This window comes from Gymnodraco acuticeps, unplaced genomic scaffold, assembly GCF_902827175.1.
Source record: "Gymnodraco acuticeps unplaced genomic scaffold, fGymAcu1.1, whole genome shotgun sequence".
Lineage (NCBI taxonomy): Eukaryota > Metazoa > Chordata > Actinopteri > Perciformes > Bathydraconidae > Gymnodraco > Gymnodraco acuticeps.
In genome coordinates, this window is record NW_022991680.1 from 375,727 (window position 1) to 403,067 (window position 27,341).

At 42.8% G+C, this 27,341-nt stretch overlaps 2 protein-coding genes across 5 annotated transcripts in view; one reads left to right on the top strand and one right to left on the bottom strand.

Moving 5' to 3' along the window:
- Positions 1 to 1,254: 1,254 nt before the first annotated feature.
- Positions 1,255 to 16,465, bottom strand: rbm41 (RNA binding motif protein 41). Its single transcript, XM_034198734.1, is given in 8 exon segments — positions 1,255 to 1,497; positions 4,608 to 4,755; positions 9,331 to 10,349; positions 11,349 to 11,553; positions 13,655 to 13,856; positions 14,974 to 15,037; positions 15,040 to 15,089; positions 16,458 to 16,465. Coding segments are annotated over 8 exon segments (1,830 nt in total). The 3' UTR covers positions 1,255 to 1,363.
- A 721-nt stretch (positions 16,466 to 17,186) lies between these two features.
- The window catches only part of klf8 (Kruppel-like factor 8), a 79,159-nt gene continuing 69,004 nt past the window's right edge, over positions 17,187 to 27,341 (top strand). For 2 of the 4 annotated variants that reach the window (XM_034198743.1, XM_034198745.1), the window contains exon 1: positions 17,191 to 17,675. In XM_034198743.1, coding sequence (XP_034054634.1) covers positions 17,349 to 17,675 — 327 coding nt within the window. In that variant the 5' untranslated portion in view covers positions 17,191 to 17,348. Of the gene's footprint in view, positions 17,676 to 27,341 lie in introns of all 4 variants that reach the window. The other 2 variants (XM_034198746.1, XM_034198744.1) reach the window with 2 other exon arrangements.

Consider the following 27,341-nt stretch of genomic DNA (forward strand, 5'->3'; position numbering starts at 1 on the left):
ACAAATACACAAATGAGAGAAAAGGTCAAATGTCTCCCATAAATAAAGAGGTGGATAACAGTGGGAGCGGTACATTCATATGAATGATTCCATATAAGAAAACAGTTATCAATAAAAGTAAACACAAACATTGAATACTTGTCTTTAAATGACAAGGTATGGGTCGTGACCAGGTCGTGACGAGCAGGTTATTATTGGTGTCGTCTATAAGACATCTATAGTCTTCATCACTAAATGTACAACAATTCATCCTCAACGTGTGATTGTTTTCCAGTTGCAGATACAAAATTAGAGGCACCACATAAATGCAAATATAAACAGTGTTTTTCCAGATAAACTACAAAGTGTTTTGGAGCGGTGAAGACCTCTAGAAGTGTTTGGAGAATCCACCAATGATGTTCAAACCTAAAATACATGCAACTGGAATCTGGTCAGAAACTGAACCTACTCACTGACCGAGAGAACACCAGAGATAAGTGCACTGTACACACACACACACACACACACACACACACACACACACACACACACACACACACACACACACTTCAAGCATTCATTTATTACTTAGTTAGCGATTTTAGATGTCTTGCTTGAAGTTATGAATTCACCGCTCAGTGCCGCAGTACCAACAATATGTGCGGTTAAAATAAGCGTCATTATAGGAGCTATGTGCGTTATCGTCTGTAAAAACAAACGTTATGGATACTGCTGTGTTTCAAAGTGTCTTTTAAAACCGGACCGACTATTATTGTGTAAATGCCTCCCTCTAGTGTCCGAAAGAAGAATAACACTGTGATTAAACAGGTTTCAATAAGCAGTATTGGGTAACATGTAGATACAAAATAATTGTCCGACCGACCCACCGGGAAAACTCCCGGTATTCCCAATAGCCAGTCCGCCCATGATTTCACACACAGTGAGTACATCCCTCTGACTGAACATGATGATGCAGATATTGATTATAAAAAGGTCAGAGGGTTCAGTTTCATGTCATTCATGCAACCCACACCTGCAATACTATACCAGGTGATATTAGACAAGATGACTGACCATTTATGAGTAAAAGCAACCATTTTTTTTAATTATATCCTCAATATAACCTCAATATTTTGTCAGATAACCAGCAAAAAAATTACAAATATCTCCTCAAGATGTTATGGCTCGAAGGCCTGAAACTTGTAACTAAACTATGGTTATAAAAATATGACAAACATTTTACTGTAGCTCCAGAAAACTCATGACAAACGTTGCTTTGGTGCAAAACAGATATTTATTAAAAGGAAAAGACCATAATAAATAATACACATCCATCTCCGCCCCGTTGTTCAGGCTGCTGTCAGGAATAAACGTTTTATCTCTACTATTTCCTCTCCTCCTGCTTCTCCTTCTGTTTCTCGTCTTCCTGTCGCTCACGGCCAAACTCAACCACCAAAGGTTTCCCTAGCAACCGGTATCCATGGACCAACTGCAAAGCCTTCTGGGCCGTTTCAGCGTCTGCCAAAAGGAAAACACACACATACAGATCTGATGTTTAATGAAAAGCACACAGCTTAGTTTATTCATGTCGGTCAGTGTGTGTGTGTGTGTGTGTGTGTGTGTGTGTGTGTGTGTGTGTGTGTGTGTGTGTGTGTGTCACAGAATCAGAATCAGTTTGTATTAAGTAGGTTTACACATGAGAGGAACTTGTTTTAGCGTAAATGGTGCATTCAAAGACACATAAAGAAGCTCGTTTTTAAAGAAAGGAGCAAAACATAGTGTTGAAGCTCAAGCAGGAAGCCTGGCTCTACATTCCTCCACCCTCCAGCTGCTTTAATCAGCTCATAATGGGCGTTCTCTTTTGCCCAATCACATTTCACCACGATCTCCAGCAGCCAATCATCGAGCTGCAGTCAAATTGTTCTCATCTGTCCTGCAGTCAGCTGCTATCTTCTTCATCAAATCCAGATCTTCAACATCCCCTTCATCCCTCTTCTTCATCAAATCCAGATCTTCAGCATCCCCTTCATCCCTCTTCTTCATCAAATCCAGATCTTCAGCATCCTCTTCATCCCTCTTCTTCATCAAATCCAGATCTTCAGCATCCCCTTCATCCCTCTTCTTCATCAAATCCAGATCTTCAGCATCCTCTTCATCCCTCTTCTTCATCAAATCCAGATCTTCAGCATCCCCTTCATCCCTCTTCTTCATCAAATCCAGATCTTCAGCATCCTCTTCATTGACTTTTAAAATCTGTCCAGGGACTACAGATGAAAAATAGCCTCTTGGCTAACTCTGGCACGTTTACAGAAATGTTCATTAATGTCCCTGTTAAATAAATAAAATCCCTCTTCCTCATCAAATCCAGATCTTCATCATCCCCTTCATCCCTCTTCCTCCTAAATATGGAGTATGGACTGCTACTTGGAGAGGTCCCAGTTCACCTCCTGGGCCCTGCCGTGGTGCCCTTGAGCAAGGTACCGGACAATCTCCCGTATATTGTTGTTATGTCCATGTTTGTGTAAATAAATAGGAACAATCTTGTAACAAATAAAAAATAAAGACAATATTTACATGTAAGAATAAAGTAAATAAAATAAAATATGACAAATACTATATTCAAAGTGGAGAGCTGTGCAGATTTAAAAAGAGGTAGTGTGGAGCAGAAATGTGCAACAAAGTGTAATGTCTGTATACGGGGTTAAACAGGAAGACATTTCACTTCCATTAACATGACATGACATTACATGTCACTTGTTAGATGCTTTTATCCAAAGCGACTTACATACTCAATACTGTGGACAATCCCCACAGGAGCAACTTGGGGTGAAGAGTCTCAGGGACACAACGACATGCTGACTGCAGTGGGGTTTGAACCTGTGACACCCTGATCCGAACACTAACGCACAACCCACTGCACCACGCGCTCAACCCGCTGCGCCACGCGCTCAACCCGCTGCGCCACACGCTGCACCACCCGCTCCACACGCTGCGCCACGCGCTCAACCCACTGCACCACCCGCTGCGCCACCCGCTCCACACGCTGCGCCACGCGCTCAACCCTCTGCACCACGCGCTCAACCCTCTGCACCACCCGCTCAACCCACTGCACCACCCGCTCAACCCGCTGCACCACCCGCTCCACACGCTGCACCACCCGCTCAACCCACTGCACCACCCGCTCCACACGCTGCACCACCCGCTCAACCCACTGCACCACCCGCTCAACCCTCTGCACCACACGCTCAACCCGCTGCACCACCCGCTCAACCCGCTGCACCACCCGCTCAACCCGCTGCACCGCACGCTCAACCCGCTGCACCGCACGCTCAACCCGCTGCACCACCCGCTCAACCCTCTGCGCCACCCGCTCAACCCGCTGCGCCACCCGCTCCACACGCTGCGCCACGCGCTCAACCCTCTGCACCACCCGCTCAACCCACTGCACCACCCGCTCAACCCGCTGCACCACCCGCTCCACACGCTGCACCACCCGCTCAACCCGCTGCACCACCCGCTCCACACGCTCCACACGCTGCGCCACGCGCTCAACCCACTGCACCACCCGCTGCGCCACCCGCTCAACCCGCTGCACCGCCCGCTCAACCCGCTGCGCCGCCCGCTCAACCCGCTGCGCCGCCCGCTCAACCCGCTGCGCCGCCCGCTCAACCCGCTGCGCCGCCCGCTCAACCCGCTGCGCCGCCCGCTCAACCCGCTGCGCCGCCCGCTCAACCCGCTGCGCCGCGCGCTCAACCCGCTGCGCCGCACGCTCAACCCACTGCGCCGCACGCTCAACCGCTGCGCCGCACGCTCAACCCGCTGCGCCGCGCGCTCAACCCGCTGCGCCGCGCGCTCAACCCGCTGCGCCACCCGCTCAACCCGCTGCACCGCACGCTCAACCCGCTGCACCGCACGCTCAACCCTCTGCACCGCACGCTCAACCCGCTGCACCGCACGCTCAACCCGCTGCACCACACGCTGCACCACACGCTCAACCCGCTGCACCGCACGCTCAACCCGCTGCACCGCACGCTCAACCCGCTGCACCACACGCTGCACCACACGCTCAACCCGCTGCACCACACGCTCAACCCGCTGCACCTCCCGCTCAACCCGCTGCACCGCACGCTCAACCCGCTGCACCACACGCTGCACCACACGCTCAACCCGCTGCACCACACGCTCAACCCGCTGCACCACACGCTGCACCACACGCTGCACCACACGCTCAACCCGCTGCACCACACGCTCAACCCGCTGCACCACACGCTGCACCACACGCTGCACCACACGCTCAACCCGCTGCACCACACGCTCAACCCGCTGCACCGCACGCTCAACCCGCTGCACCGCACGCTGCACCACACGCTGAACCCGCTGCGCCACACGCTCAACCCGCTGCGCCGCCCGCTCAACCCGCTGCGCCGCGCGCTCAACCCGCTGCGCCGCGCGCTCAATCCGCTGCGCCGCGCGCTCAACCCGCTGCGCCACGCGCTCAACCCGCTGCGCCACGCGCTCAACCCGCTGCACCACGCGCTCAACCCGCTGCACCACACGCTGCACCACACGCTCAACACGCTGCACCACACGCCTCCCTCCCAAACCATAATGATGTCATAGTTTCTCACCTGGCAGAGTGATGAAGGCCTGGCCCTTCATGCGTCCTGTCAGCAGGCGGTAGAGCAGCGGGGGGGCGCTCTGCTGCTCGTACCTGGAGAACAGCGCCACCAGCTGGGCCAGCGAGGCCCGAGCACTCAGGTTCTTCACACACAGCACCTGCAGAGGAACAGAACGCTCAGTCTGTGCACGGGGAGAGGGGAAACAGAACATGTGACCCACACGCTCAAGGCTTGATATGGCTTCCCTTTTATATGTATATATTTATATTATACTCTGAATAAAACTGCTTTCTTACTTGTCTTGCACTTCTGGTTAGATGCTAACTGTCATAGCACATGTACTCTGTGCAATGACAATAAAGTTGAAGCTAATCTAATCTTTTATAGAACATAAATAGGAAAGCCTTTTCACTATTAGGTCTAGGCTACAGAAAAAATATTCACAAAAATCGGTATAGTACATACTTAAAGGTGACCTATCGTGCAAAATGCACTTGTGTACGTCTTTTATACATGAAGATGTGTCCCCGGTGTGTCAGGGAACTCACCAGGGGTCAGAAAACACAACCCTCTCTCTTTTCCTCCGTACCCAAATCTCTAAAAACGCAGCTGCAACGGAGCTGATACAGACTGATACAGATTTGAAATTGTTCTGACGTCAGAAACGGGGTGCTCCGCCTATATGGGCAACTCTCCACCTATCAGGGTCTTCAGGGACTGGTCAGCTTTCTGTCCCCAGAGTCAGAACTAAACATGGAGACGTTCAGTTATTATGCTCCAAATATCTGGAACAAACTCCCAGAAACCTGCAGGTCCGCTGCAACTCTGACTACTTTTAAATCCAGGCTGAAGACTTTTCTTTTTGTCGCTGCTTTTAATTGAACTATTCATATCTTAGACTGCACTGTAACTTTTATCCATGTATTTTTTCTTTTAATGTTTCTTTTATTAGCTTTTCTTTTTAATGACTGATTTTAAATGCCATTTTCTTAATGTCTTTCATTTTTTGTAAAGCACTTTGAATTGCCTTGTGTTGAAAAGTGCTATATAAATAAACTTGCCTTGCCTTGCCTAATATGTGTGTGTGTGTGTGTGTGTGTGTGTGTGTGTGTGTGTGTGTCTCTGTGTGTGTGTGTGTGTCTCTGTGTGTCTGTGTGTGTCTGTATGTCTGTGTGTGGGTCTGTGTGTGTGTGTGTGTGTCTGTATGTCTGTCTGTGTGTGTCTGTGTGTGTGTGTGTCTGTGTGTGTCTTTGTGTCTCTGTGTGTGTGTGTGTGTGTCTCTGTGTGTCTGTGTGTGTCTGTATGTATGTGTGTGTGTCTGTGTGTGTCTGTGTGTGTGTGTGTCTCTGTGTGTGTGTGTGTGCGTGTGTGTGTCTCTGTGTGTGTCTATGTGTGTGCGTGTGTGTGTGTGTATGTCTCTGTGTCTGTGTATGTGTCTCTGTGTGTGTGTGCATGTGTGTGTGTCTCTGTGTGTGTCTATGTGTGTGCGTGTGTGTGTATGTCTCTGTGTGTGTGTGTCTGTGTGTGTGTCTCTGTGTGTGTCTATGTGTGTGCGTGTGTGTGTGTGTGTGTATGTCTCTGTGTGTGTGTATGTGTCTCTGTGTGTGCGTGTGTGTGTGTATGTCTCTCTGTGTGTGTGTATGTGTCTCTGTGTGTGTCTATGTGTGTGCGTGTGTGTATATGTCTCTGTGTGTGTGTATGTGTCTCTGTGTGTGTGTGCGTGTGTGTGTGTGTGTGCGTGTCTCTGTGTGTGTCTGTGTGTGTGCGTGTGTGTGTATATGTCTCTGTGTGTGTGTATGTGTCTCTGTGTGTGCGTGTGTGTGTGTATGTCTCTGTGTGTGCGTGTGTGTGTGTGTATGTCTCTGTGTGTGCGTGTGTGTGTGTGTATGTCTCTGTGTGTGCGTGTGTGTGTGTATGTCTCTGTGTGTGTATGTGTCTCTGTGCCTCTGTGTGTGTCTATGTGTGTGCGTGTGTGTGTAGTGCTAGATCGTATACCTCCTGGGTTTTAGGCGGCGGAAGTGACGTAATCGTGGATGAGAAGTCGGCAACTTCTGTATTAAAAGTTGAACGTTTACCCTAAATAGAGGAGAGTTCCGCTCACGCACGTCTCGTCACAAATAATCAAACCATTATTATTGAAATGTAAGTATATTTCACTGACATATACTTACATTTCAATAATAATGGTTTGATTATTAAATAATAACTTGCAGATCTTATTTGTGTTGCATTTGTGGATAAAACCCAAAGAACATTTAGGATATAAATACTGGTCAGATATCCACCAGATCTTTTAGGGATGTGTGTCTCTTGGAGAAATTAAATTGCAACATCAAATACAAAAGTGAATCTGAAACAAACTCAAATGCCATAATGAAATTAATCCACAAATTATGATTGTTATAACTTACATGTTATACCTGGAAACACAAATAGTTGTTAAACATATTCTATGATCAATTATGACGCCCAGATGATCCACATGTTCATACCCTCTCTGTATTTAAAACACCCGTAATTATATATTTGATCATTGATTAGCTATCATCTTATCGTCATACAAGTGTGTGCAGTGTGTGTAATATTACAAACAAACCTATTCATAAGCTCTGTTTGAGGCTGCAGCTCTGTGTGTAGGAAAATGTGATTAAAGTTCAGAACAATCATCCGTTTCTCCTGACGAGTCCACATGCCGCAGATCTCTGAGGTTTTTAAATTAATGCGAGTTGATGTATTTCCTTTTAATGACTCATTTTATGAACACTCAGCGCCCCGATGAACATTAAAACTGTTTCTGCTCGCTGTAATCATTTCTTCTGTTCATGCCGGCCACCAGGAGATCCATTATATAAGAAAATTCTATGTGAGTGATGGCGACACAACAGCTTTTGCTCTGTGCAGAAATATAATCCAAAATGCTAGTAAAATATGAGAAATACGAGAGTTCAGGTGTGCGAATAAGTCTTGTTAAGTGGATATTTTCCAAAGCTACATACCGTGTAGCTGCAAAGGAGAGACCCCAACACAACAGGGTATTTTTTTACTAAACCAATGTTACTTTGACACCTGACATGTTCTCTGTGTTTTGTCTTTTCTTATGTTATTGTAGTGTGCTTTTATTACACGTACAGCACTTTGGCTCGACCAAAAATCGTTTTTAAATGTGCTCTATAAATAAAACTTGATTTGATTTGATACTTTAGATCAGCAGTTCCCAACCTTTTTCAACTCAGGGCCCACTTAAGAATCACATTTTTTTCGCGGCCAACAATACGGAGGCTAAATAAAGTTCCGATTGGTCAATTCAGAACATGTGACACGTAGTTAATCCAGTAGAACAGACCGTTGCTAAGGACTGTAATGACCGTTGCTAAGGAGGATCAAGAAAGAGAAAGGAAAAGAGGTTAAAATAAAAATAAATCTTAATAATGAAATGTTTTCCACACAAATCATAATGTTTGTAAATTATTTTGCGGCAAATATTGAATTTACATTTACACCCTTTAATATTTTATTTGGGCTTTTAGATGAAGACCGCACACAGTTAACAAATACAACTATTCTTCTGGCTAAAATACATATTTTTAAAAGTCAATCATGGAGTAATCTTAATTTAAGGAGTTTGAAGAGTAGATTAAAAATACAATTTCAATTATTGCCACAAAAAGATCAAAGGGTGGCTTTAAAAAGAAAAGAAAAGTCCTCTACTGATGATTTTGTGCTCCATCAATTATATTGGCAGCACACTAGGGATGGACCTTTTCATGACTGGTATGAATCAAATAAATAATTAAAGCCAAATCTATTACAAAGAGTCACAAAATGTTGCTTTAAATCAGACTAGCACTATTCATTCAACACTACAAATGGAATGGCTTTCCCCATAAGTATAACATTAAGAGACACTTGGCTGAACTGAGGTGGGATTTCAAATGAAAGTATATACTCTGCTTTTAAATGAACTTTGAAGTGAAGGCATGTCTGTTCTGGCAGCCATATTGGAAACATACAATACCTGGGAAACAGTTGAGAGCATCTCTAAACTGGGTGTGTTAAAAACTGTGTGTATATCTGGACTGGTTTCGACTGAGGACTAATATTAACCCAATGATACATTAGTTTGCATTTGGGTTTTAAAATGAAATGGTGTCCAACCCATAGGGCTGAACGATTAATCGATTTGAAATAGAAATCGCGATTTGAAATGATGCAATTATCATCAGATTTTTGTTTTTGTTCTTCTTGTGTGTCAGTCATCCACACCAGTGGTTCTCAAATGGGGCTGCGGGGGTGCTAGAGACGGGAGCACGTTGATACGACCTTCCTAGCCGGAGTTATGGCCGCATTTTACAAAAAACTTCCGTTGGGTCGCTTAAAAACGAATATCGCAAATCCAATCGCAATATCTGTCAGAAAAATCGCAATTCGATTATTTCCCCAAATCGTGCAGCCCTACCAACCCATCTATTAGAAACGTATAGTTTACACAGTACTTCCAATTTCCAAAAAAATGTTTGTGTAAAAATGAACATAATTAATATAATAAACGGTGTCATACACTTTAGCCTATGCCTTTTAATGCAGAATACATGTACAGTGGCTAGTCACTATTCAAAAGTGATGCCTTATTATTTCTTATTAGACATTTTTGTATGTGTATATTAGTTGTATTAGATCAAAACAACACAACTAAACTAAACTCTTAGTGTGTTGCAGGTGTATCTGTGGGTACCTTGGAGGGTTTCCCCGGCTGGTAGTTCCTGAACCTCGGGATGTTCTGGATCCCTTCTTCAGATTCACGGTTCTTCAGGATTTCTTCCTCTGAGATGGTCTGGATCTCCCCTCTGACAGTCAGCGGCCCCCCCGACCTCGCCTTCAGACTGCCGATTGGCTGGCTGATGTTTATCCGTGGAGGAGCAGCAGCTGCTGGAGAGTCCTCCTGAGCCAGATGCTGCTCCGCAGGCTCTGAACTCCACTCTGACTGAACTGAGACACTTTTATCACTCTGCAGTTTTGAAATATAATCAGAGGCTTCGTGGGATTGGTTGCTGTCTCTGTGTGAGTCCTGTGATTGGCTGTTGTCTCTGCGTGAGTCCTGTGATTGGTTGCTGTCTCGGTGTGAGCCCTGTGATTGGTTGCTGTCTCGGTGTGAGCCCTGTGATTGGTTTCTGTCTCGGTGTGAGCCCTGTGATTGGTTGCTGTCTCGGTGTGAGCCCTGTGATTGGCTGTTGTCTCTGCGTGAGTCCTGTGATTGGTTGCTGTCTCGGTGTGAGCCCTGTGATTGGTTGCTGTCTCGGTGTGAGCCCTGTGATTGGCTGTTGTCTCTGCGTGAGTCCTGTGATTGGTTGCTGTCTCGGTGTGAGCCCTGTGATTGGTTGCTGTCTCTGTGTGAAACCTGTGATTGGCTGTTGTCTCGGTGTGAGTCCTGTGATTGGTCAGGTGTATTTCTGTGTGAGTCCTGTGATTGGTCAGGTGTATTTCTGTGTGAGTCCTGTGATTGGTCAGGTGTATTTCTGTGTGAGTCCTGTGATTGGTCAGGTGTGTTTCTGTGTGAGTCCTGTGATTGGTCAGGTGTATTTCTGTGTGAGTCCTGTGATTGGTCAGGTGTGTTTCTGTGTGTAGAAAGGTGTGCTGCTGTTTCTCTGTCCTGTGGTGAAGCGTGTTTTCTGTTCCTGCTGAGGACGTCTCTGAAGAGAGAGTCCATCGGGTCGGAGGACGGCGCCCCCTGCTGGCTCTGTGAGTTTTCTTCATCTGTTGTGAGAAAGGAAATATATAAGCAGGTGAGATCTTCTGAGACTGCAGGGACATTGAGTCCTCTTCGCTGCTGTTTTGAAGTTACTTATTTATCCTCCCGTTTACATATTTTCTACTTCACTCATTCCAATTTCTTTTTAAAGGGAATTATTATTTTTTATAGAAGCATTAAAAAAAGTTTGAACATGAAAGCAATGATTCCAATTATATTATAAGTACACCCACTTGTTAAATTACTCACTGGCAGTTGCATGAAGAAAGTATTTAAGACCTCCTCAAATCTGAACAGAAAATGGCGGTCATTAAAGCTGGGAAGGTAGTAATTATAAATGTACCTTTCTAGAAAATATCTTTCAGAGTTGGCAATAAGAACGATGAGATCAGCTCAGAGGAGGAAGAGGTATTCAGAAATTGAAGTTAAGAAAAACATCAATAAAAGTAAAAAAATATAAGCATCAACGGTACTCATTATGCAGAATGCCCATTTAAGGATCATTCAGTATATAATTGTATTTTATTATAATTGTTGCATTAAGTATTCATTAACTTTTTGTTGCATCTCATAGCTTCAACCATAATTATATCATAATTTGATGAAGCTAAAAGTGATCAAAATAAATGTAGTGGAGTAGAAAGTACAATATCTACATACAAAATATTGTCGAATAAAAGTATAAAGTCAAATAAATGTGAAATACTCAGGTCCCTTAAAATTGTACTACAGTACTTGATTAAATCTTTTTTGTTTTACTTTCCATCGCTGCATCTACTCTACTGTTCAGAGTTTTAAAACTGCTCTGGGTTAAATACAAAATCTGTAAACAACAAAAACGTGATATTTAATGTGTTGTTTGTATGTGGAGGTAAAAAGCTTGTAATAAACCATTCTCACCTCCGACTGTTATTTTGTAACTTCCCCTCTCTGTTACGAAACTTACTTCAGCCTATCTAAACACACTATAACAAGCCAGTCTAGTTTATGTGTCTCCAGCGTACCTCTGTGGTAGAGCGCAGCGAGGAAGCCCAGGCGGTCGGTTCCCTGGAAGAGCGCCCGCTCGATCTCCATCTCCCGGCGGGACAGCGGGCGGCTGGAGGCGAAGCGCTGCGGGCGGGACATCAGCTCCTCCCGGGCCTCCATCTTATCTGTGATCACCTGCAGGCGCTGCTGCTTCGCTCCGGGGGCCGCACACACCCCGTGGACCTGAGTGGGCACCGAGCGGGGTCAGACGTTAGATCGTGGGATGGCGTTTATATAAAGATTCAAGGCTTTTATTGTCATGTGTGCATAGCTACAGTGTAGATATGACAATGGCAATCTTAGGTCACAGGCTCCTCCAACAGAGCAACACAATAAAATAGTGCAAGTAAATACAATAAAATTGAATATAATAGAAATAGTGCAAGAATAGTCTATATACAATTATAAAACGGACAAGTCAAATCAAGCAATCTGATTGGTTCTTAGCCGTGATATAATGAACGTATATCTAAGGGTAGAATTGTAGTTACTTTTCACAACAAGTCATGTATCCCTCCGCGTCTGAGAAAGGCTACAACCGTTACAACTGTTACATTACGTCCGTTACGAAACTAACTAACTAACAAAGCTTAAGATGGAAACATTTAAGGTTAACTTCGACCTCCGGGGGGGTCTTACTATGGAGGAGTGGATTGAGCAGTGCCTATCTCCAGAAAAAAAAAGGCACCTAAACGACGACATGCAGAGCTACGTGAAGAGCAGGTAGACCAACTGGAGAAGTAGCACCATTCAAAAGCTTTGTGAGGCGGGTCTTGAAACAAAGCAGAGAAATTATGAGCGTTAGTGGCCACAGGTGCGAAAGCTCTCTCCAGAGCTACTGGAAGCCCAATCTCGGGGACCGGAGAAAGTGGAGCAATATTCTCGCCACGCCAAGCAACAGCCTAGAACAAACTCAACCTATACAAGTAACCTCGTAAGCATGCTACTGATGCTGGACAGGTTTTCAGTGGGTGCACAACAAACGGCAACATACACATGAATGTAAATAAATAGCCAAATAATGGATCAACGCTCTCTGTCTAATATGTTCGCTAGCTGTTAGTGTTGTTGCATAGCAACCACCTCGCACTATGTTTCAATGGAGGGACTATTTTACTTTGAACATCATTATTTACTAATAAAAACTATTTAAATTAGAGTGTGTATTTTTCTTTCATATTGCCACAGTTTTATAAAAGCAACAGCTCCGGGGGTTGAACCACGCCCCAGATGAATGTTATGGATGTTCTTTCAAAAGGTGAGGTGTTGAAAGTATGTAGATCAGTGTTTCCTCAGGTGTTACAGCGAGAAAGGAGCCACGTTTATGTTGTTGTATATATTAGGTATTTTCCAACAGGAATACATTGGATGTCTCATTTGTTGCTTGCATATTGATCATAAAAATCATCTGTCATTATTCCAAATAAGGAAATGTGTGTGGTGTTCATTTCTCAATAGCAGTGAATAAAGTTGATATAGTGAAGGCAAAAACTCGATTAAATGGAATTTAAACTAACAGGAAATGTTTATGATAGTCCTGTTATTTTATTGTTAAAATTAGAAAGACTGCACAAGTGGTTCATTTCACAAGAGCTGAGGGAAATGTATTTTCTTTGCTGTTTCTCAGAAGGGAAATATTATAACTTAAAAATAAAAGTGACATTAATTTTGTTCCTTTAATAAGGCTTGAATTGAGTTCCTCTAAAAAACATTTTTGTATTATTTCCTGATTATTCTAGTATCATTTTAGTTTCGGTTTGAGTTCAAGTCTGCTTTGAATAAGATCTTTTTTAAGACCCTTTCCGTACATTTTAAGACCTCATCACCACTATGAGTTTTAACCGGTTACCTTGACGACACACTTTACCTCACATTGACTATATACAGTATTGATTGTCCTTCCTCCTTATCTTCCAACCATTTGGACGCAGACTTTCCCCATAACGATGTTGTTTAACAACCGGCGTAAACGGAGCTTCGCGCGCTATCAAGCAGTGAGCGTGCGATGTCCTGTTCAGATGACGTCCAATCCAACGGGATGCCATCAATAAACTACACAGAATCTCACTACACACCTACGCCATGATTACATTCAGGCACACTGTAGAATACAACCTCTTTGGACCATTTAGATACTTATTGAAGACAAGCTACAAAATGTAATACCTTGGAAAATGCCGTTTAATACTTTTTAAGACCCCGCGGACACCCTGGAGAACCACAGGAAATCGGGGAACAAACCCCTAACGTACAGGGCGGTGAATCGGACCCAGCCGGTTTTTACCTTCTCTGCCTCCAGAGGTTCGTCTCGGCGCTGCCACAGTTGGATCTCGGTGTCAGTGAGGCCGAGCTCCCGCAGGCCGGCCAGCTCCTTCTCCCCGTCCTGCAGGGCCTGGAACTGGGAGAGGCTCCTCACGCCGGCTGCCTGCTGCCCAAACGGCCGGTAGAGCGACGCCGGTGCGAAACACTTCCTCTTGGCGACACATCTGTAAGAGAGAAGTTGTTTCAGTGCTGACGATGTTTCAAGGTTTCAAGGTTTCAAGGCTTAGCTACAGTGTAGTTATGACAATGACAATCTTAGGTCACAGGCTCCTCCAACACAATAACACAGATAATAGTGCAAGTAAATACAATCAAATATAATAGAAACAGTGCAGAATAGTCTATATACAGTAATTGGAATATTGATATATGAGTTTCAAACAGATGTTATGTATGTTCTTCCAAATGTTGCGATAGGGGGGTCAAAGTTACTGAAAGTTACTTTTCGATAAAATAAACATCTACATGCCTTGATTATTTCATTCCTAATGTCGTTATCAATTTGTTTTAAAGCTCAATAAATAACAAAGAAGACCTTTAACAGGCACTTTTCTCATTTTGTCCGGAAGATTTAAACTTTAACCGACAAAAACAATTCTAACGGAAACTCTGGTTTCAGTGCAGATACCCAAAACAGCTGGAGACACATGTACAAAGTCACATATTCTAGCGTTGTTTCTGACTCTTTACGATCATATTTTACTGATAAAAACACGGCTGTGTAAGAACATGTTGCCCCGGGGTTTGTGTAAAAGAAAATCCTCCACATTGCTTTGTGGGAAGAAAATATAACGGAGCAATTGATGGATGCTTCTTTCTTCAAAGCAGTAAAGAGAGCGTGGGGTTTCTTTTTATGTAGAGCTCAGGTGGGAATGAAACGTGAAACTGCTCTCTTCATTTCCCCACTGAGCTACACAGCTTTTATTAAACACAGCAAATTGATTTTTTACTGTCAATGTGTAACAATAAAATCGTCTTATAAAAATGTGCACAGTCATGATCTGCTATCAAGAGACAGACGTTCACTACAGGGTATGGTGCTTGTTAGTATGTAGTAGTAGAGAATCTTCTGCACCATGTTTCTGACAGTATTCGTTAAGGGGATACATTGCAGTATATTTTTGTCTTTTGATTTTGTCCCAACCCCAGTAGTTGCACTATAACAAGAATATAATTTTCACTGAACGTGGCCATAGGACTGAATACATTTTTTTTTTCTTCTTGAGTCAGGCACAATGAGTTTACATTTATACAGTCAATGTTTTTTTTTTTTTAACAGACCGGTCAATGTCGACGTCGGTGTGGAGCTGCTGCAGCAGGAGGCTGTGCAGCTGCCTCTGGCCTCCGTCTCCTGCTCCTCCAGCAGCGGGCCATCCTCACACAGCTGCCGGCTCACTCTGAGAGAGAGAGAGAGAGAGAGAGAGAGAAAGAGAGAGAGAGAGAGAGAGAGAGAGAGAGAGAGAGAGAGAGAGAGAGAGAGAGAGAGAGAGAGAGAGAGAGAGAGAGAGAGAGAGACACACACACACACACACACACACACACGTTAATTATACACAACACAGTAATATGCCTAATGGACACTTACAGTACCACAAATAAACTGTTAATACATCTTAACTAACAAAAATGCAACATGTGAAATAAATGATTTTCGGAAACATAGCTTGCAATTAATGATTCATTTTATTTTGGATGAGTCTGGATGAGTGTTTATTTTCTAGATTAATAGTGTTTGGTTGTTGTCTTATTTTGCCTGCCTTCCCCTTAATCAAAACATTATCAATAATAGAAACATGTGTTTGTAAATGCAAGTTACCTAACAGGCCATACTACAGAAAAAGAGGATTCCAAACCATAGATAATAATTCACCATCAACTAAAGAAACAGATAACCTGACACTTCGTATCATCTAATATTATAGTTTGATGCATTTTCTTGCCATAAAATCACTCTGTAGAGAACTCCACAGTTTGACCCCATCACTAAAAAACTGCTTTTAAAATGAGGCTTTCATTATATGTATTTCTATGGTCCTCTTTGTACATTTTTTAAATTATGTTTGGGTAACATTCTGCTTTTTGCTCTGTGCATAACTGCGAAAGTCTGTAAAAAAAAAGAATGCACTATTTCTAACTTAATAAGAAGTATATTGCTTGAATCCACTTTAGGGTGGATATATCTGTTTAAAAAAAATGGGTTTCATATTGCTCATGTAAGTGATATTAGTATACAAATAAAAAAATACATATACCCTGTCATCGTAATATGCCTTGTTAATAACAGACTGTATATATTGGAATATCATATTCTTAGATACCTATGTATTTTCGTTCATTGTCACAAGCTAAAATCTCAATGCAGTCCAGTGTAGACATTGAATCTTTTTCATCCTCTAATCGATTAGCATTAGCCGTGTGGTAAACTGAGACTACCAGGGGCAAACTGAGCGATGCAGAGTGAGGAATACGGTCTATAAGTAAGCTTTGAGTCTAAAGTATAGATGAATAGAAACACAATAGTCCTGTTCAACATATTTTAAGATACAATCTTGTAAAACATGTTGCAGCTACAGAGATTAGCTAACGTTAGCTTAACTGGCTCTAGCTATCTCCATGACAACAGTGCCTGCCGTAGATCAGACGTAAAAGCAACGGCTTTAAACTGGTATTTTCTCCCAAATCAAGGACACCACACGTTAATTAAAATGACACAATTGTAATGAAATGACTTGTAAATGTTACTGATAACTTGTAGTTGTGTTTACCTTCGCATGCTTCCGCCGTGTTATTTCTGCTTCCGGTCTGTGGACTCATGGGAAGTGTAGTTAACCCCCCCCCCCCCTGAGTAATAATGAACTACTGTATATAGTCTCATGGATACAGATAGGGAACACATTATTCCACAGCTTCGCTTTTGACAGAAATAGATCAATGTGTACATTATGTCTGAAACTATAATGGTGATAATAACAATTGTATGGTAATGTGAGTAGGCCTATCTTTTTTTCAGCTGGCTTAATGCTTCTCTCTGTTGAAATCTATATCAGATCAAACATGTTGCTGCATATATTTGTTGATGTTATTAGAATAATACCTTCCAAATAATTAAGACTTCCGCTGTACCACACCCTGCTTCAATGGAAAGGGTGTGGTTATACCTCCATCATCATCACATTGGCTGCATTCCCTTCATTCAGATGTGCCTTATGTTTTATTATAAACAGTAATGCTGCAAAGCCTGGCTGGGTATACTGACTACACCGCTCCACCCTCCCCACCCAGCTCAAGTGTCCTCAATTAGCCTGCTGGGTGACGTCAGTAAGGTGACATGGGTGCTTCTCTCTCCACCATCTCTGAGCAATAAACTAGCAACATGGCTTTAACAGATATGGATGAGATCCTGTGCTGTTTTGCATGCAATTACAATTCCCTATGCATTATCTGCGCGGTTCTGCAGCGGCTGCTCGTCCCCTCGTCTGCCCGCCTGCCTGCAGCCGGTGTCGGGTCGCCAGCAGCCTCCTCTCAGCTCCTCTGCAGGGCTGCAGGGCTGCGCAGCTCCTGACTGACAGAGAGATGAGGGGTGGGGACGCAGGGTGGGGTCACAAGCAGGGAGAGGCGGAGGAGGAAAAGGCAGAGAGAGAGAGCCCAGCCCTTGAATGCACGGCAACAACACGCCGTCAGAGAGAGGGAGAGACACACCGAGAGACTGGCTGTTTTTTGGGGGGAGCAAAGGGAGCCTTCGACGCTGCGGATATGAACTGAAAAGAGCGCACAAGAAGAGGGAGCGTGTATCTATATATCCCACATTTACTGTTAAGGTGGAAACTAATCCCCCCCCCAAAACCCTGCTCTCTCCCTATCACAGCTCTTATTCAGATAGAGCTACACCCAAAAGCCCCGACCGACCCCCTCCTGCTGCTCCACCCCTCCGCCGCTGCACCGCTCCGGCAACCGAGATGCACACGGAGACCCGTAACAAGAAAGTAAGTGCACGTTATTGACTTTGCCCTGGTCAATGAATACAAAAAAAATTAAACAAATACATCTGTGTGGAAGCAGTTGTCAGCTCAACATGTGCCACATATGAATGTCAGTGTGTAATTACATGTGTATTCTCGCAGGTAGGCAGTTTATTTTGCAATTAGTGGAAGAGTTTTGTAACAATGCATTATAACATCATGTTCAGAGCACTGTCATCTCCATAGGTTACACGGAAACCTGTCTTCTGTCCCCGCTGTGTGTGTTTCTCTCTGTGTGCGAGTTTAGTTCGGGTTCAATTTGAAATGCTCTGTGATCTCTGAGAGGCAGGAAGGAAACGGAAGGCAGAAGCTGCAGCTTGTAGGACACCATCTTAGCTTTTAAAGGGCCAGCAGCCTCTTCTGAAACACACACACACACACACACACACACACACACACACACACACACACACACACACACACACACACACACACACACACACACACACACACACACACACACGCCTGGGTAGCAGCCAGGTGCACTGCCTCTATGCTACACTGCATGAGCCCTACTTGTGCCTTTAAATGATTTCTGCTTCAACTCAGTATGCTCATGTGCCAGTACTCAAAAGTGAATCAAATATCAGGATGTTATGGAGCAGAAAGCAAGCAACAGTATCCTGAATGCAGCTCCAGATCTGTTGTATATGTGATAGTTGGTAGAGAAGATGCTGGAGACAAGTTGCAGTGGTGCACATCTTCCTTGATAAAGAAGTGCACTTTGACCGGCAGGTCTGCATGGCTGACCGATTGATGTTATTGAATATTGATTGTTTGATGGATTTTAAAGTTGCACAGTAACAGAAAACACTGCAGTGTCCCTCTTGTTATGTTTACTTACTATGTATTCCTCTATTTTGGATTAATTTCATTTCTGCTAATATTTCTGATAACCAGCATTAGCAATTTCACTGATGAACACCTAATCTTTACTCTTGGGCTACAACCAACAGTTATATTGATTATTTATTGATTTAAAACTGTCCAACACATTTTCTAGAGTCCAAGGTCCTAACATTGTTTGCATAAGCCTAAAATGTATTTTCCAAAAATAATATTTTGAAGAGTTGCAATTCAGAAAATATTTGGCGATCGATTTAAAAATTGATTAATTGACACAGGTTTGAGCCTTCAAGTTGCATTTAAACATTGTAGCCTTCAAGCAGTTGCATAACATTGTTGACTCACTGCGGGTGATTGTGTATTTCGGAGTTAAGGTGGAACAATTGCAAAGGGTTTGTCTAACCAGCTGGTACATGTTTGGGCATGATTGCCAAGGTTGGCCCTTTAGTTTGGTCCTTGTGCTGATTCACCTGTGCGGACACACCCTTTTAAAATAGATTGTTAGGTAATCATTTAATAAATACACTTAATATATCCCTAGCACTGACTTGTAACAAAGTTGGGGTTTTCACACTGATGGGCAACACTGTCTCCATCCTTTTTATTGTTTATTGACAGATGACAAGGGTGATGTCTACCATTAGAAAAATATTTTTGAGATGCTCAGCAGAATGCATATCAGAATGATAAAATAATCCTTAGTTAGTTTTAGATTTTATTGACCTATATTTAAGGAAATGTATGCTGACCAAGCTACAGCTAATTAAAGCTACTATTTATAACATCACTAGTATCACATAATCTATACATGTGAAAAATGTAATAAGTGGTGTGAAAAAAAGAGACAATATGTTCTGGTTCTGGTGGTTCTTGGTTGGTTAGCTATTCTATGCTAACATGGATTTGAAGGGGTGGCTGTGGCTCAGTGGATAGTGTGCTGGACTTTGAAACAGGGGCTACCAAGTTCGAGTCCCACTGCAGTCAGCATGTCGTTGTGTCCCTGAGACACTTCACCCCAAATTGCTCCTGTGGGGATTGTCCATAGTACTGAAGTAAGTCGCTTTGGATAAAAGTGTCTAACAAATGACATGTAATGTGAAGTTTTAGTTAACTAGAAGGGCTCTAGGAGAGCGTGGAGCTCTGCTAAGGCCAAATGTGATTCCTTTTAGTGTCAACAGAAGGGCAAAATAGGTTTTGTATTCACACTGTGAATCGGTTGCTCCAAAATATGATGGGTTCTTTCTTGAACCATGCTACATCCTTTCACCAAGTTTCGTAAAATAGGACCAATTGTTTATTATCCTGCTCATAGGTCCACAAACTGAAGCGAAAAAAGTGACTTCTTTGGTGGAGACTATTACAAGAATGCTTGTCTTCTCAACTTGAAATGTTTCCTCCGAACTTTCACTTTTTCCCACCGAGCTGCAGTAGAGCAGCCTAGCCTCCAGGTGACGGTGGATTAGCACAGTGATTAGCCTCACCCTGTTTGTCTCTACTTTAAAGTCTGTCTGAAGGGTCAAAGCACTTTGGGCTCCGGGGCAAACATGTGACTGCTCTGATCATTGAAGGCCTTTTAATGAAAGTGGAAACCAATAGATCCGTCTGTAGCCGTGTGACTGAAGACGGTCTTTACCGCTGCTGCTTTAAAAGTTAGTAATCACAGTAAGTAGCTTTCAGCCTGCAATAAACTGTGAGGTGTTGTCAGGAACCCTCTGCACAGATATAGTTAGCCTCAATTAATCCATTAGATATACTGTGGAAGGGACATTTATGACTTCTGCAGCATGTCAGTAACTCATAAACAACAATAGCTGATTCACAGGAACATGTTTGACCAATAAAGTGCAGGGATTACAAAATGTTATCGTCAGGACTTAGACACAATGAGAATGTTGAAAGCAGAGCACTGGCTTTATTATAATGTCACTTTTTCCCACGTCTATCTTTGCTAATAATGCAGACATTTAAGACCGAAACTCAAAGTAGCATGATTGGAAAAAAGTATTTCAAACTCAAAGAGGCTGCACTAGTTCAATTTCAAGTGTGTTAAACGTTACTGAAAATCAGTTCAAGTTTGTTCCCAAGAGTGAACTGAAGTGCAGGAAAAACATATTTTGGTTGTAGCCGCTCTTTTTGGTTGGTGTTCCCTCTATTTTTGGTTCAACCGTGTGTTATATTATCCTCAGGTCTATCAAAAGACCTTTACTGTGACATCTTCTTTTGAGTTGACAGTTCTAGTTTCTATAAAACCACTAACATAAAACACATCACTTAATGTGTACTGGAGAAATGTGCCCCTAGAAGAGCTGATTATTGTTTATGAACGCAGTAAATTACACTTTAATGGTACACCAGTCAGCCGATAATGGATAATAATTTACTCTCTGCTAATATTATGGGTTATTATTTTGAAATATGTGGTGCACCTTGTCTCTTTAGACACAATAAATCAGTGTAATATTATACAATACCAGCAGGTTAGATGGATATGATGGATCACAGAGTCACTTTTATTATATCATTGTTTTATTGTTTGCTGAATGTGTAGAAAAACTCACAAAGGTCATACTGACTTTCTGTTTTTACTTCAACCTTCGACCCAGATAACTGTTTTTGAAGCTGTGGGATTGGAAATCAATTTGCTCCCGTCACACTTAACGCTGTGCATTATTGGAAATGTAGTTAACTGATAGCAGCGCATTGCATCCCAGAACTGAGCATGCTCCATAGTGTGTGTGTATGGGTGTTTGTGTGTGTGTGTGTGTGTGTGTGTGTGTGTGTGTGCGTGCGTGCGTGTGTGTGTGTGTGTGTGTGTGTGTGTGTGTGTGTGTGTGTGTGTGTGTGTGTGTGTGTCCAGGATCAGCTGGGCTGTAGAAGTGAGAGCAGGGTCAGCTGTACATTCCTGGGCAGGGCATCAGCAGGAAGGGCCCTTGAATACAAAGTCTGCCTGTGTGTGTGAGAGATGGACGTGTGGTGTGTGTGTGTGTGTGTGTGTGTGTGTGTGTGTGTGTGTGTGTGTGTGTGTGTGTTTGCTAGAGATGGTGGGTGTATGTGTGTGTGTGTGTGTGTTTATAAGAGAGCTGTAGGCAATGATTAACTATGCCGAACAAAGTTTGATCAAACTACTGAGATAGTGGATGTGTGTACCCTTCGATACACACATATTTGCACACACCCATGCACATCTTACAGAGTTGTGAGCATGCCATGGATGGGTCAAAAGTAGCCAGTTACTGTCAGTGTGTCACCAAACCCTCAACATGTCAGTTAAAAGAGCTCTCCTGTCTTTCTTCAGAAAATGAGGGGGAAACATATTTCTGACGCATTTTTTTCATATAATAAACATCTGCAAAATGCAACAGTTGTGAGGTTTCTAAAATGAAAGAAACGTAACCTGGGGTCCTGGTGGTTTTTGCATACTTTTCAACACCGCTGACTACAGTTTGCTTTTTGAATCCAGTACTGTATCTTTCCTAAGTGATTTTTAATGGTAACATGCAGGATGAATATATTTCAGTGTGTCACGAAAACCAACTTGATGACACTTGTAGAAACTTGACAATCCTTAATTATGAACCATTCAGAATCTATAATCATTAGTCTAGTGTTATATGATAAACAGCACACACTGTGACTGTATACCTATTTCTACATTTGAAATGCTTTACTCTGTTTCTATGTTTCTGATTTTCTTGTTAATTGGCTGTAAAATAATTGAGTGAATGAAGAAGGATTTATTAATCCAACTTCAAGTTCTCATACCTCGTATTCTGGCAATATTTAAATGGGATTGCTGATGTATTTAACTTGAGCTTCAGCCTGCAATGTTCAAAACAACAGATAAAGCCAGAAATGTAGGTGTAGTCATGGACTCTGACCTGAGTTTCAACAGTCACATTAAAACAGTTACTAAATCAGCCTACTATCACCTAAAGAATATATCTAGGATTAAAAGATGTCACAGCAGGATTTAGAAAAACGTGTCCATGCTTTTATCTTCAGTAGACTCGACTACTGCAATGGTGTCTTCACAGGTCTCACTAAAAAATCTATTAGGAAGCTGCAGCTGATTCAGAACGCCGCTGCTCGAGTCCTCACTAACACTAAGAAAGTGGATCACATCACTCCTGTTCTGAAGTCTTTACACTGGCTTCCTGTGTGTCAAAGAATAGATTTCAAAATACTGCTGCTGGTTTATAAAGCACTGAATGGTTTAGGCCCAAAATACATTTCTGACCTCCTGCTAAATGATGAACCATCCAGATCTCTCAGGTCTTCAGGGACTGGTCAGCTTTCTGTCCCCAGAGTCAGAACTAAACATGGAGAAGCAGCGTTCAGTTATTATGCTCCAAATATCTGGAACAAACTCCCAGAAACCTGCAGGTCCGCTGCAACTCTGACTACTTTTAAATCCAGGCTGAAGACTTTTCTTTTTGTCGCTGCTTTTAATTGAACTATTCATATCTTAGACTGCACTGAAACTTTTATCCATGTACTTTTTTCTTTTAATGTTTATTTTATTAGCTTTTCTTTTTAATGACTGATTTTAAATGCCATTTTCTTAATCTCTTTCATTTTTTGTAAAGCACTTTGAATTGCCTTGTGTTGAAAAGTGCTATATAAATAAACTTGCCTTGCCTTGCCTTACCTTGCCTTACTACTAAGGTGACTCACAACAAATCTGTAAGGTTGCTGCATTACATCTTAAAACAATTCACATATAGAAAAGTAGATTATCAATTAGCATTAGCTAAAATGCTAGCTCACTGCATATACTTTCCCCATTGTAATCTGGATGTGAAGGTTTTGCATGCTAACTCCACAATCATGAGGACAATGAATGTGCGGGCAACTTTTTTCAACTGTGCAGACAGCAAGATGTCAAGCAGAAGAATTACCTGCAGCTATATGGAGTTTTATGCATTTTCAGAAATCTAAAATACCAATGTACTTGCAGTGTTGGTTCTGTTGAGTCAGAGGCCTCTTTTCTCTTTTCCCTTTGTTCAGAATAGAAACAAAACAAAAAAATCGTTCACAGATGAATCACAACAGATTTCTAAACTTTTAGTAATCAACGTAGAAAACACAATGCGTCTGTAAAACAGGTTGAGCTTGCAATGTGCAACTGTCATTTCCAGGAAAAATAGATTCCTGTATTGCTCTAATTCAATCCACCCACACACACACACGTGTATCATATTCCACTTCTGAATGAATCAGGTGTACGTTCACTATTTAAATGTTTTGCACTGGATTGCCACGTGTTACTTATTGAATTACATGTTTCTTACTATAAGTGTGTGATAGGATTAAGATAAATGTATTAGACCCTGACTGAAGTATGAGGTCGTTTGAGGGAGAATTTGGCACGTGTTGGATGCCATAAACTGACTCTTTGTAATGATTTAAAGTAACCAGGGTTGCATTTGTAATTTAGAGGCACTGGTGACCTGGAGATTAGGAGTCTCACGCTTCACTGGCTGAGCGAAGGGCGAAGCTAAACGTATCACTGCGCTTTTCCATTTTATATGATGCTCTTTTTCCGAGTAATTTACGCTATGTGAAGCCGCACAATGTCTCTGCAACTATAAGCTTCAGTTGCTTGATCATCGAAATTAAGGACAAGAGTAAAGGGTTGGATGACAGAGTGCTGACAGAAATGTTTTCTGTGACCGACAGATGAGACGGAGAGCTTTTGTTTCTTTCTTCTCCGCGTCCTCATACCGAGACGTTGACATGTTCCCCCTCTCTAGCTTGTATCAACCGTAACTGAGTATACGTATCAGGTGTTGAACCTGAGTGGGAGATCGGTTAGTTGGCCAGCTGGCTGCCTGTGTCTGTGTGTCTGTGTCTGTGTCTGCGTGTGTGTGTGTGTGTGTGTGTGTGTGTGTGTGTGTGTGTGTGTGTGTGTGTGTGTGTGTGTGTGTGTGTGTGTGTGTGTGTGTGTGTGTCTGCGTGTGTGTGTGTGTCTGTGTGTGTGTGTGTGTGTGTGTGTGTGTGTGTGTGTGTGTGTGTGTGTGTGTGTGTGTGTGTGTGTGTGTGTGTGCCGCAGAAAAGATAAATGAGAGCGAGGTATGAAGGCACGGTGTGAGGAATAGAGTGGGTGCGCCAGGGCCATCATTGGGGTCACTGCAGGCGGGCGGGGTTTAGGTTCAGGTCACACAGGCAGCTGAATCACTGAGAATTGATGGGAGGCAGGAAGTCTTGAGAGCAGAGGGGAGGTAGATGTCAGATCTGTGATTTTTATTAGTCTGCATTACCGAGCTAGATAGAAATGCTCCCTCTTCTTTTGTACAATGCTTGTTGAAGTATTTTTTAATCTAAAGCATGACAATAAAACATTTGTATTTATCCTGAGCAGAGAATACATTCACACTCTCTGTGTATTTAATGCCGTCACAACCAACAACAAGGTCTTGGAAGCGTAATGTCCACAATCCAGGTTTCCCTCATAAACACTGTTAGCTCTGTTAGCACTATGTTGTTAGCGTTGTTAGCTGCTAACTGCTGGCTCAGCCAATGATGAGAGGTGAGAGCCCTGTGAAGGCAATCTCTCAATTAGATACACTATAGATATTTATATTTATTTCTTCTGTTGATATTTATGTTTGTGTTGTTTGCTGTCTATGATTATTTTTCTATTTTAAATTGTATCATATTTTTGTCCATTAACTCACGTGCTATGCCTTGTTAACGTGCTGCTGAAACAAAACAAAAATCTTCAAATTTGGATCAATAAAGTACATCTAATCTAATCATAACAATTATCTGGATTCCCTTTCTGGAAAATTATGATATTGTTAACCAATATGCCAAATTATAATAAACATCTATCTAGCAATATTTAACCTTCCTATTGTCTTCGCCCCCCCCCCCCCCCCCCCCCCCCCTTACTTTGGTGTTCGCGGTCAAATTTGGCCGGTCCTGTTTTAACTGCTATTATTACATTAACACAAAAACCATTAATCATCACCAAATGTAATTTAACACCCTTTCAAACTGTACATATTGTATCAGACTACTGGTATACATGAAAAACTGCAGTAAATATACAAAGAACAGACACTGAACATGTATTGCGTGTGCCAGGTGTGATCCATGTGGGGGGATGGGCACATAAGAGCGGGAACTGTATCAAATTGTTCTGTGTGTGTGTTTGTGTGTTTGTGTGTGCCAGGTGTGATTCACATGGGGGATGGGCACATAAGGGGGCGGGGGACGCATCTAGAGTATGTGGGTGTTTGTGTGTGTGTTTTATCTGATCCGGATGGTCACTAATTCCTTTTCTGTTTGGCCGGGAACACCATGGTGTTACAAAGTTGACTGAATCATCCAAAATTCAATGAAAGTGGTGATCAGCAATTTTATATGTTCAAATGTCTACTGTGAAGGATATCATAAAGCCTTAATGCAATCGAATGTAAAACAAAAAAGTTATGATTTATGAAAGTAATACATCTGTCAGATTTGACCCCAAAGACAACAGGAGGGTTAAAAAGAAAAGTATGTAAAGGAACCTCTTCAAATATGACATATGGCACAAATCTAGCTACATGAAGACAAGGGTTTCCCAGTTTGGCAGGAAATTGACTTGCCTGCAAAGAGACCTGATCTCACCCCATGCAATCACCTAACATCAGGGTTGGACCTCACTAATGCTTATTAGGCTGAATGTGAGCAAATCCCTGCAGCCAGATTCCAAAGTCTTTGGGAAATCCCGAAACCAAAGAGGCTGTGACAGCTACAGATTACATGTTGTAACCTATGAGTGTAATAATAATAGGCTACTACTTATACTAATAATAATACATTTGATTTGGAGGCGCCTTTCATATCACCCAAGGTCACCTTACAATATTTGTAATAAGGGTTAAAACAGTAGAACCACACAAAAACACAGCAGGGTAAACATAAAAGAGGCAGAGTAAGCAGGCCCAAGAAAGGTGGAAAAGGAAAATAAACTTGCCTTGCCTAAGACAAAATGCTAACGTATTGCTAATCTGCAGCACTGTAGCATGCAGTATCTGGAGGAGGTTAGCAGACTTTGTTGCCCTGGATTCAGCAGAGCAGGGGGAGCAGAGTTGTTGGGTGTCACGGTGTTTCTGTGTCTGCTGGGCGGCCTTGCTCAAGCTGGCCTGCCTCAGGGCTTAAGGCTATTTTTAGAGACACAGCAACGTTTTTATGGTGAAGGCAGAGCTTGGCAGAGAGGCCTGGTTCTCCTGTCATGACACCACATTTCTACCCTGGACACCTTGTTCCAAACCCAAATATTTAAAGATGTCCTACCTCAAATATCACAATGAACATGAAGCAACGTGCTTACACTCTAGCCGTCCTCTCTCTGTACGTTGATACTGAGCTGCTGATCTGACCTTCATTTCTCTATACAGGCTCTCTTCTTTCTTTACCTCCTTTTTAAAACGATTCAGACCTGGACTGAAGTGTGTTTTCTGAAAAAGAAAAACATGCTGTGTGTAGGCTACAATGAGTGCATTGGCACTGATGGAGAACCATATAGAAATCACAGCGAGCATCAAGGAGACATTGGCTAGATTCCATCAATATGACATGACATTACATTACATGTCACTTGTTAGACGCTTTTATCCAAAGCGACTTACACACTCATTACTGTGGGCAATCCCCACAGGAGCAATTTGGGGTGAAGTGTCTCAGGGACACAACGACATGCTGACTGCAGTGGGACTCAATATTGCTATCCTCTGATTCAAAGATCAGCGCACTAAACCACTGAGCCACAGCCTCCCACGATCTGCTGGAAGT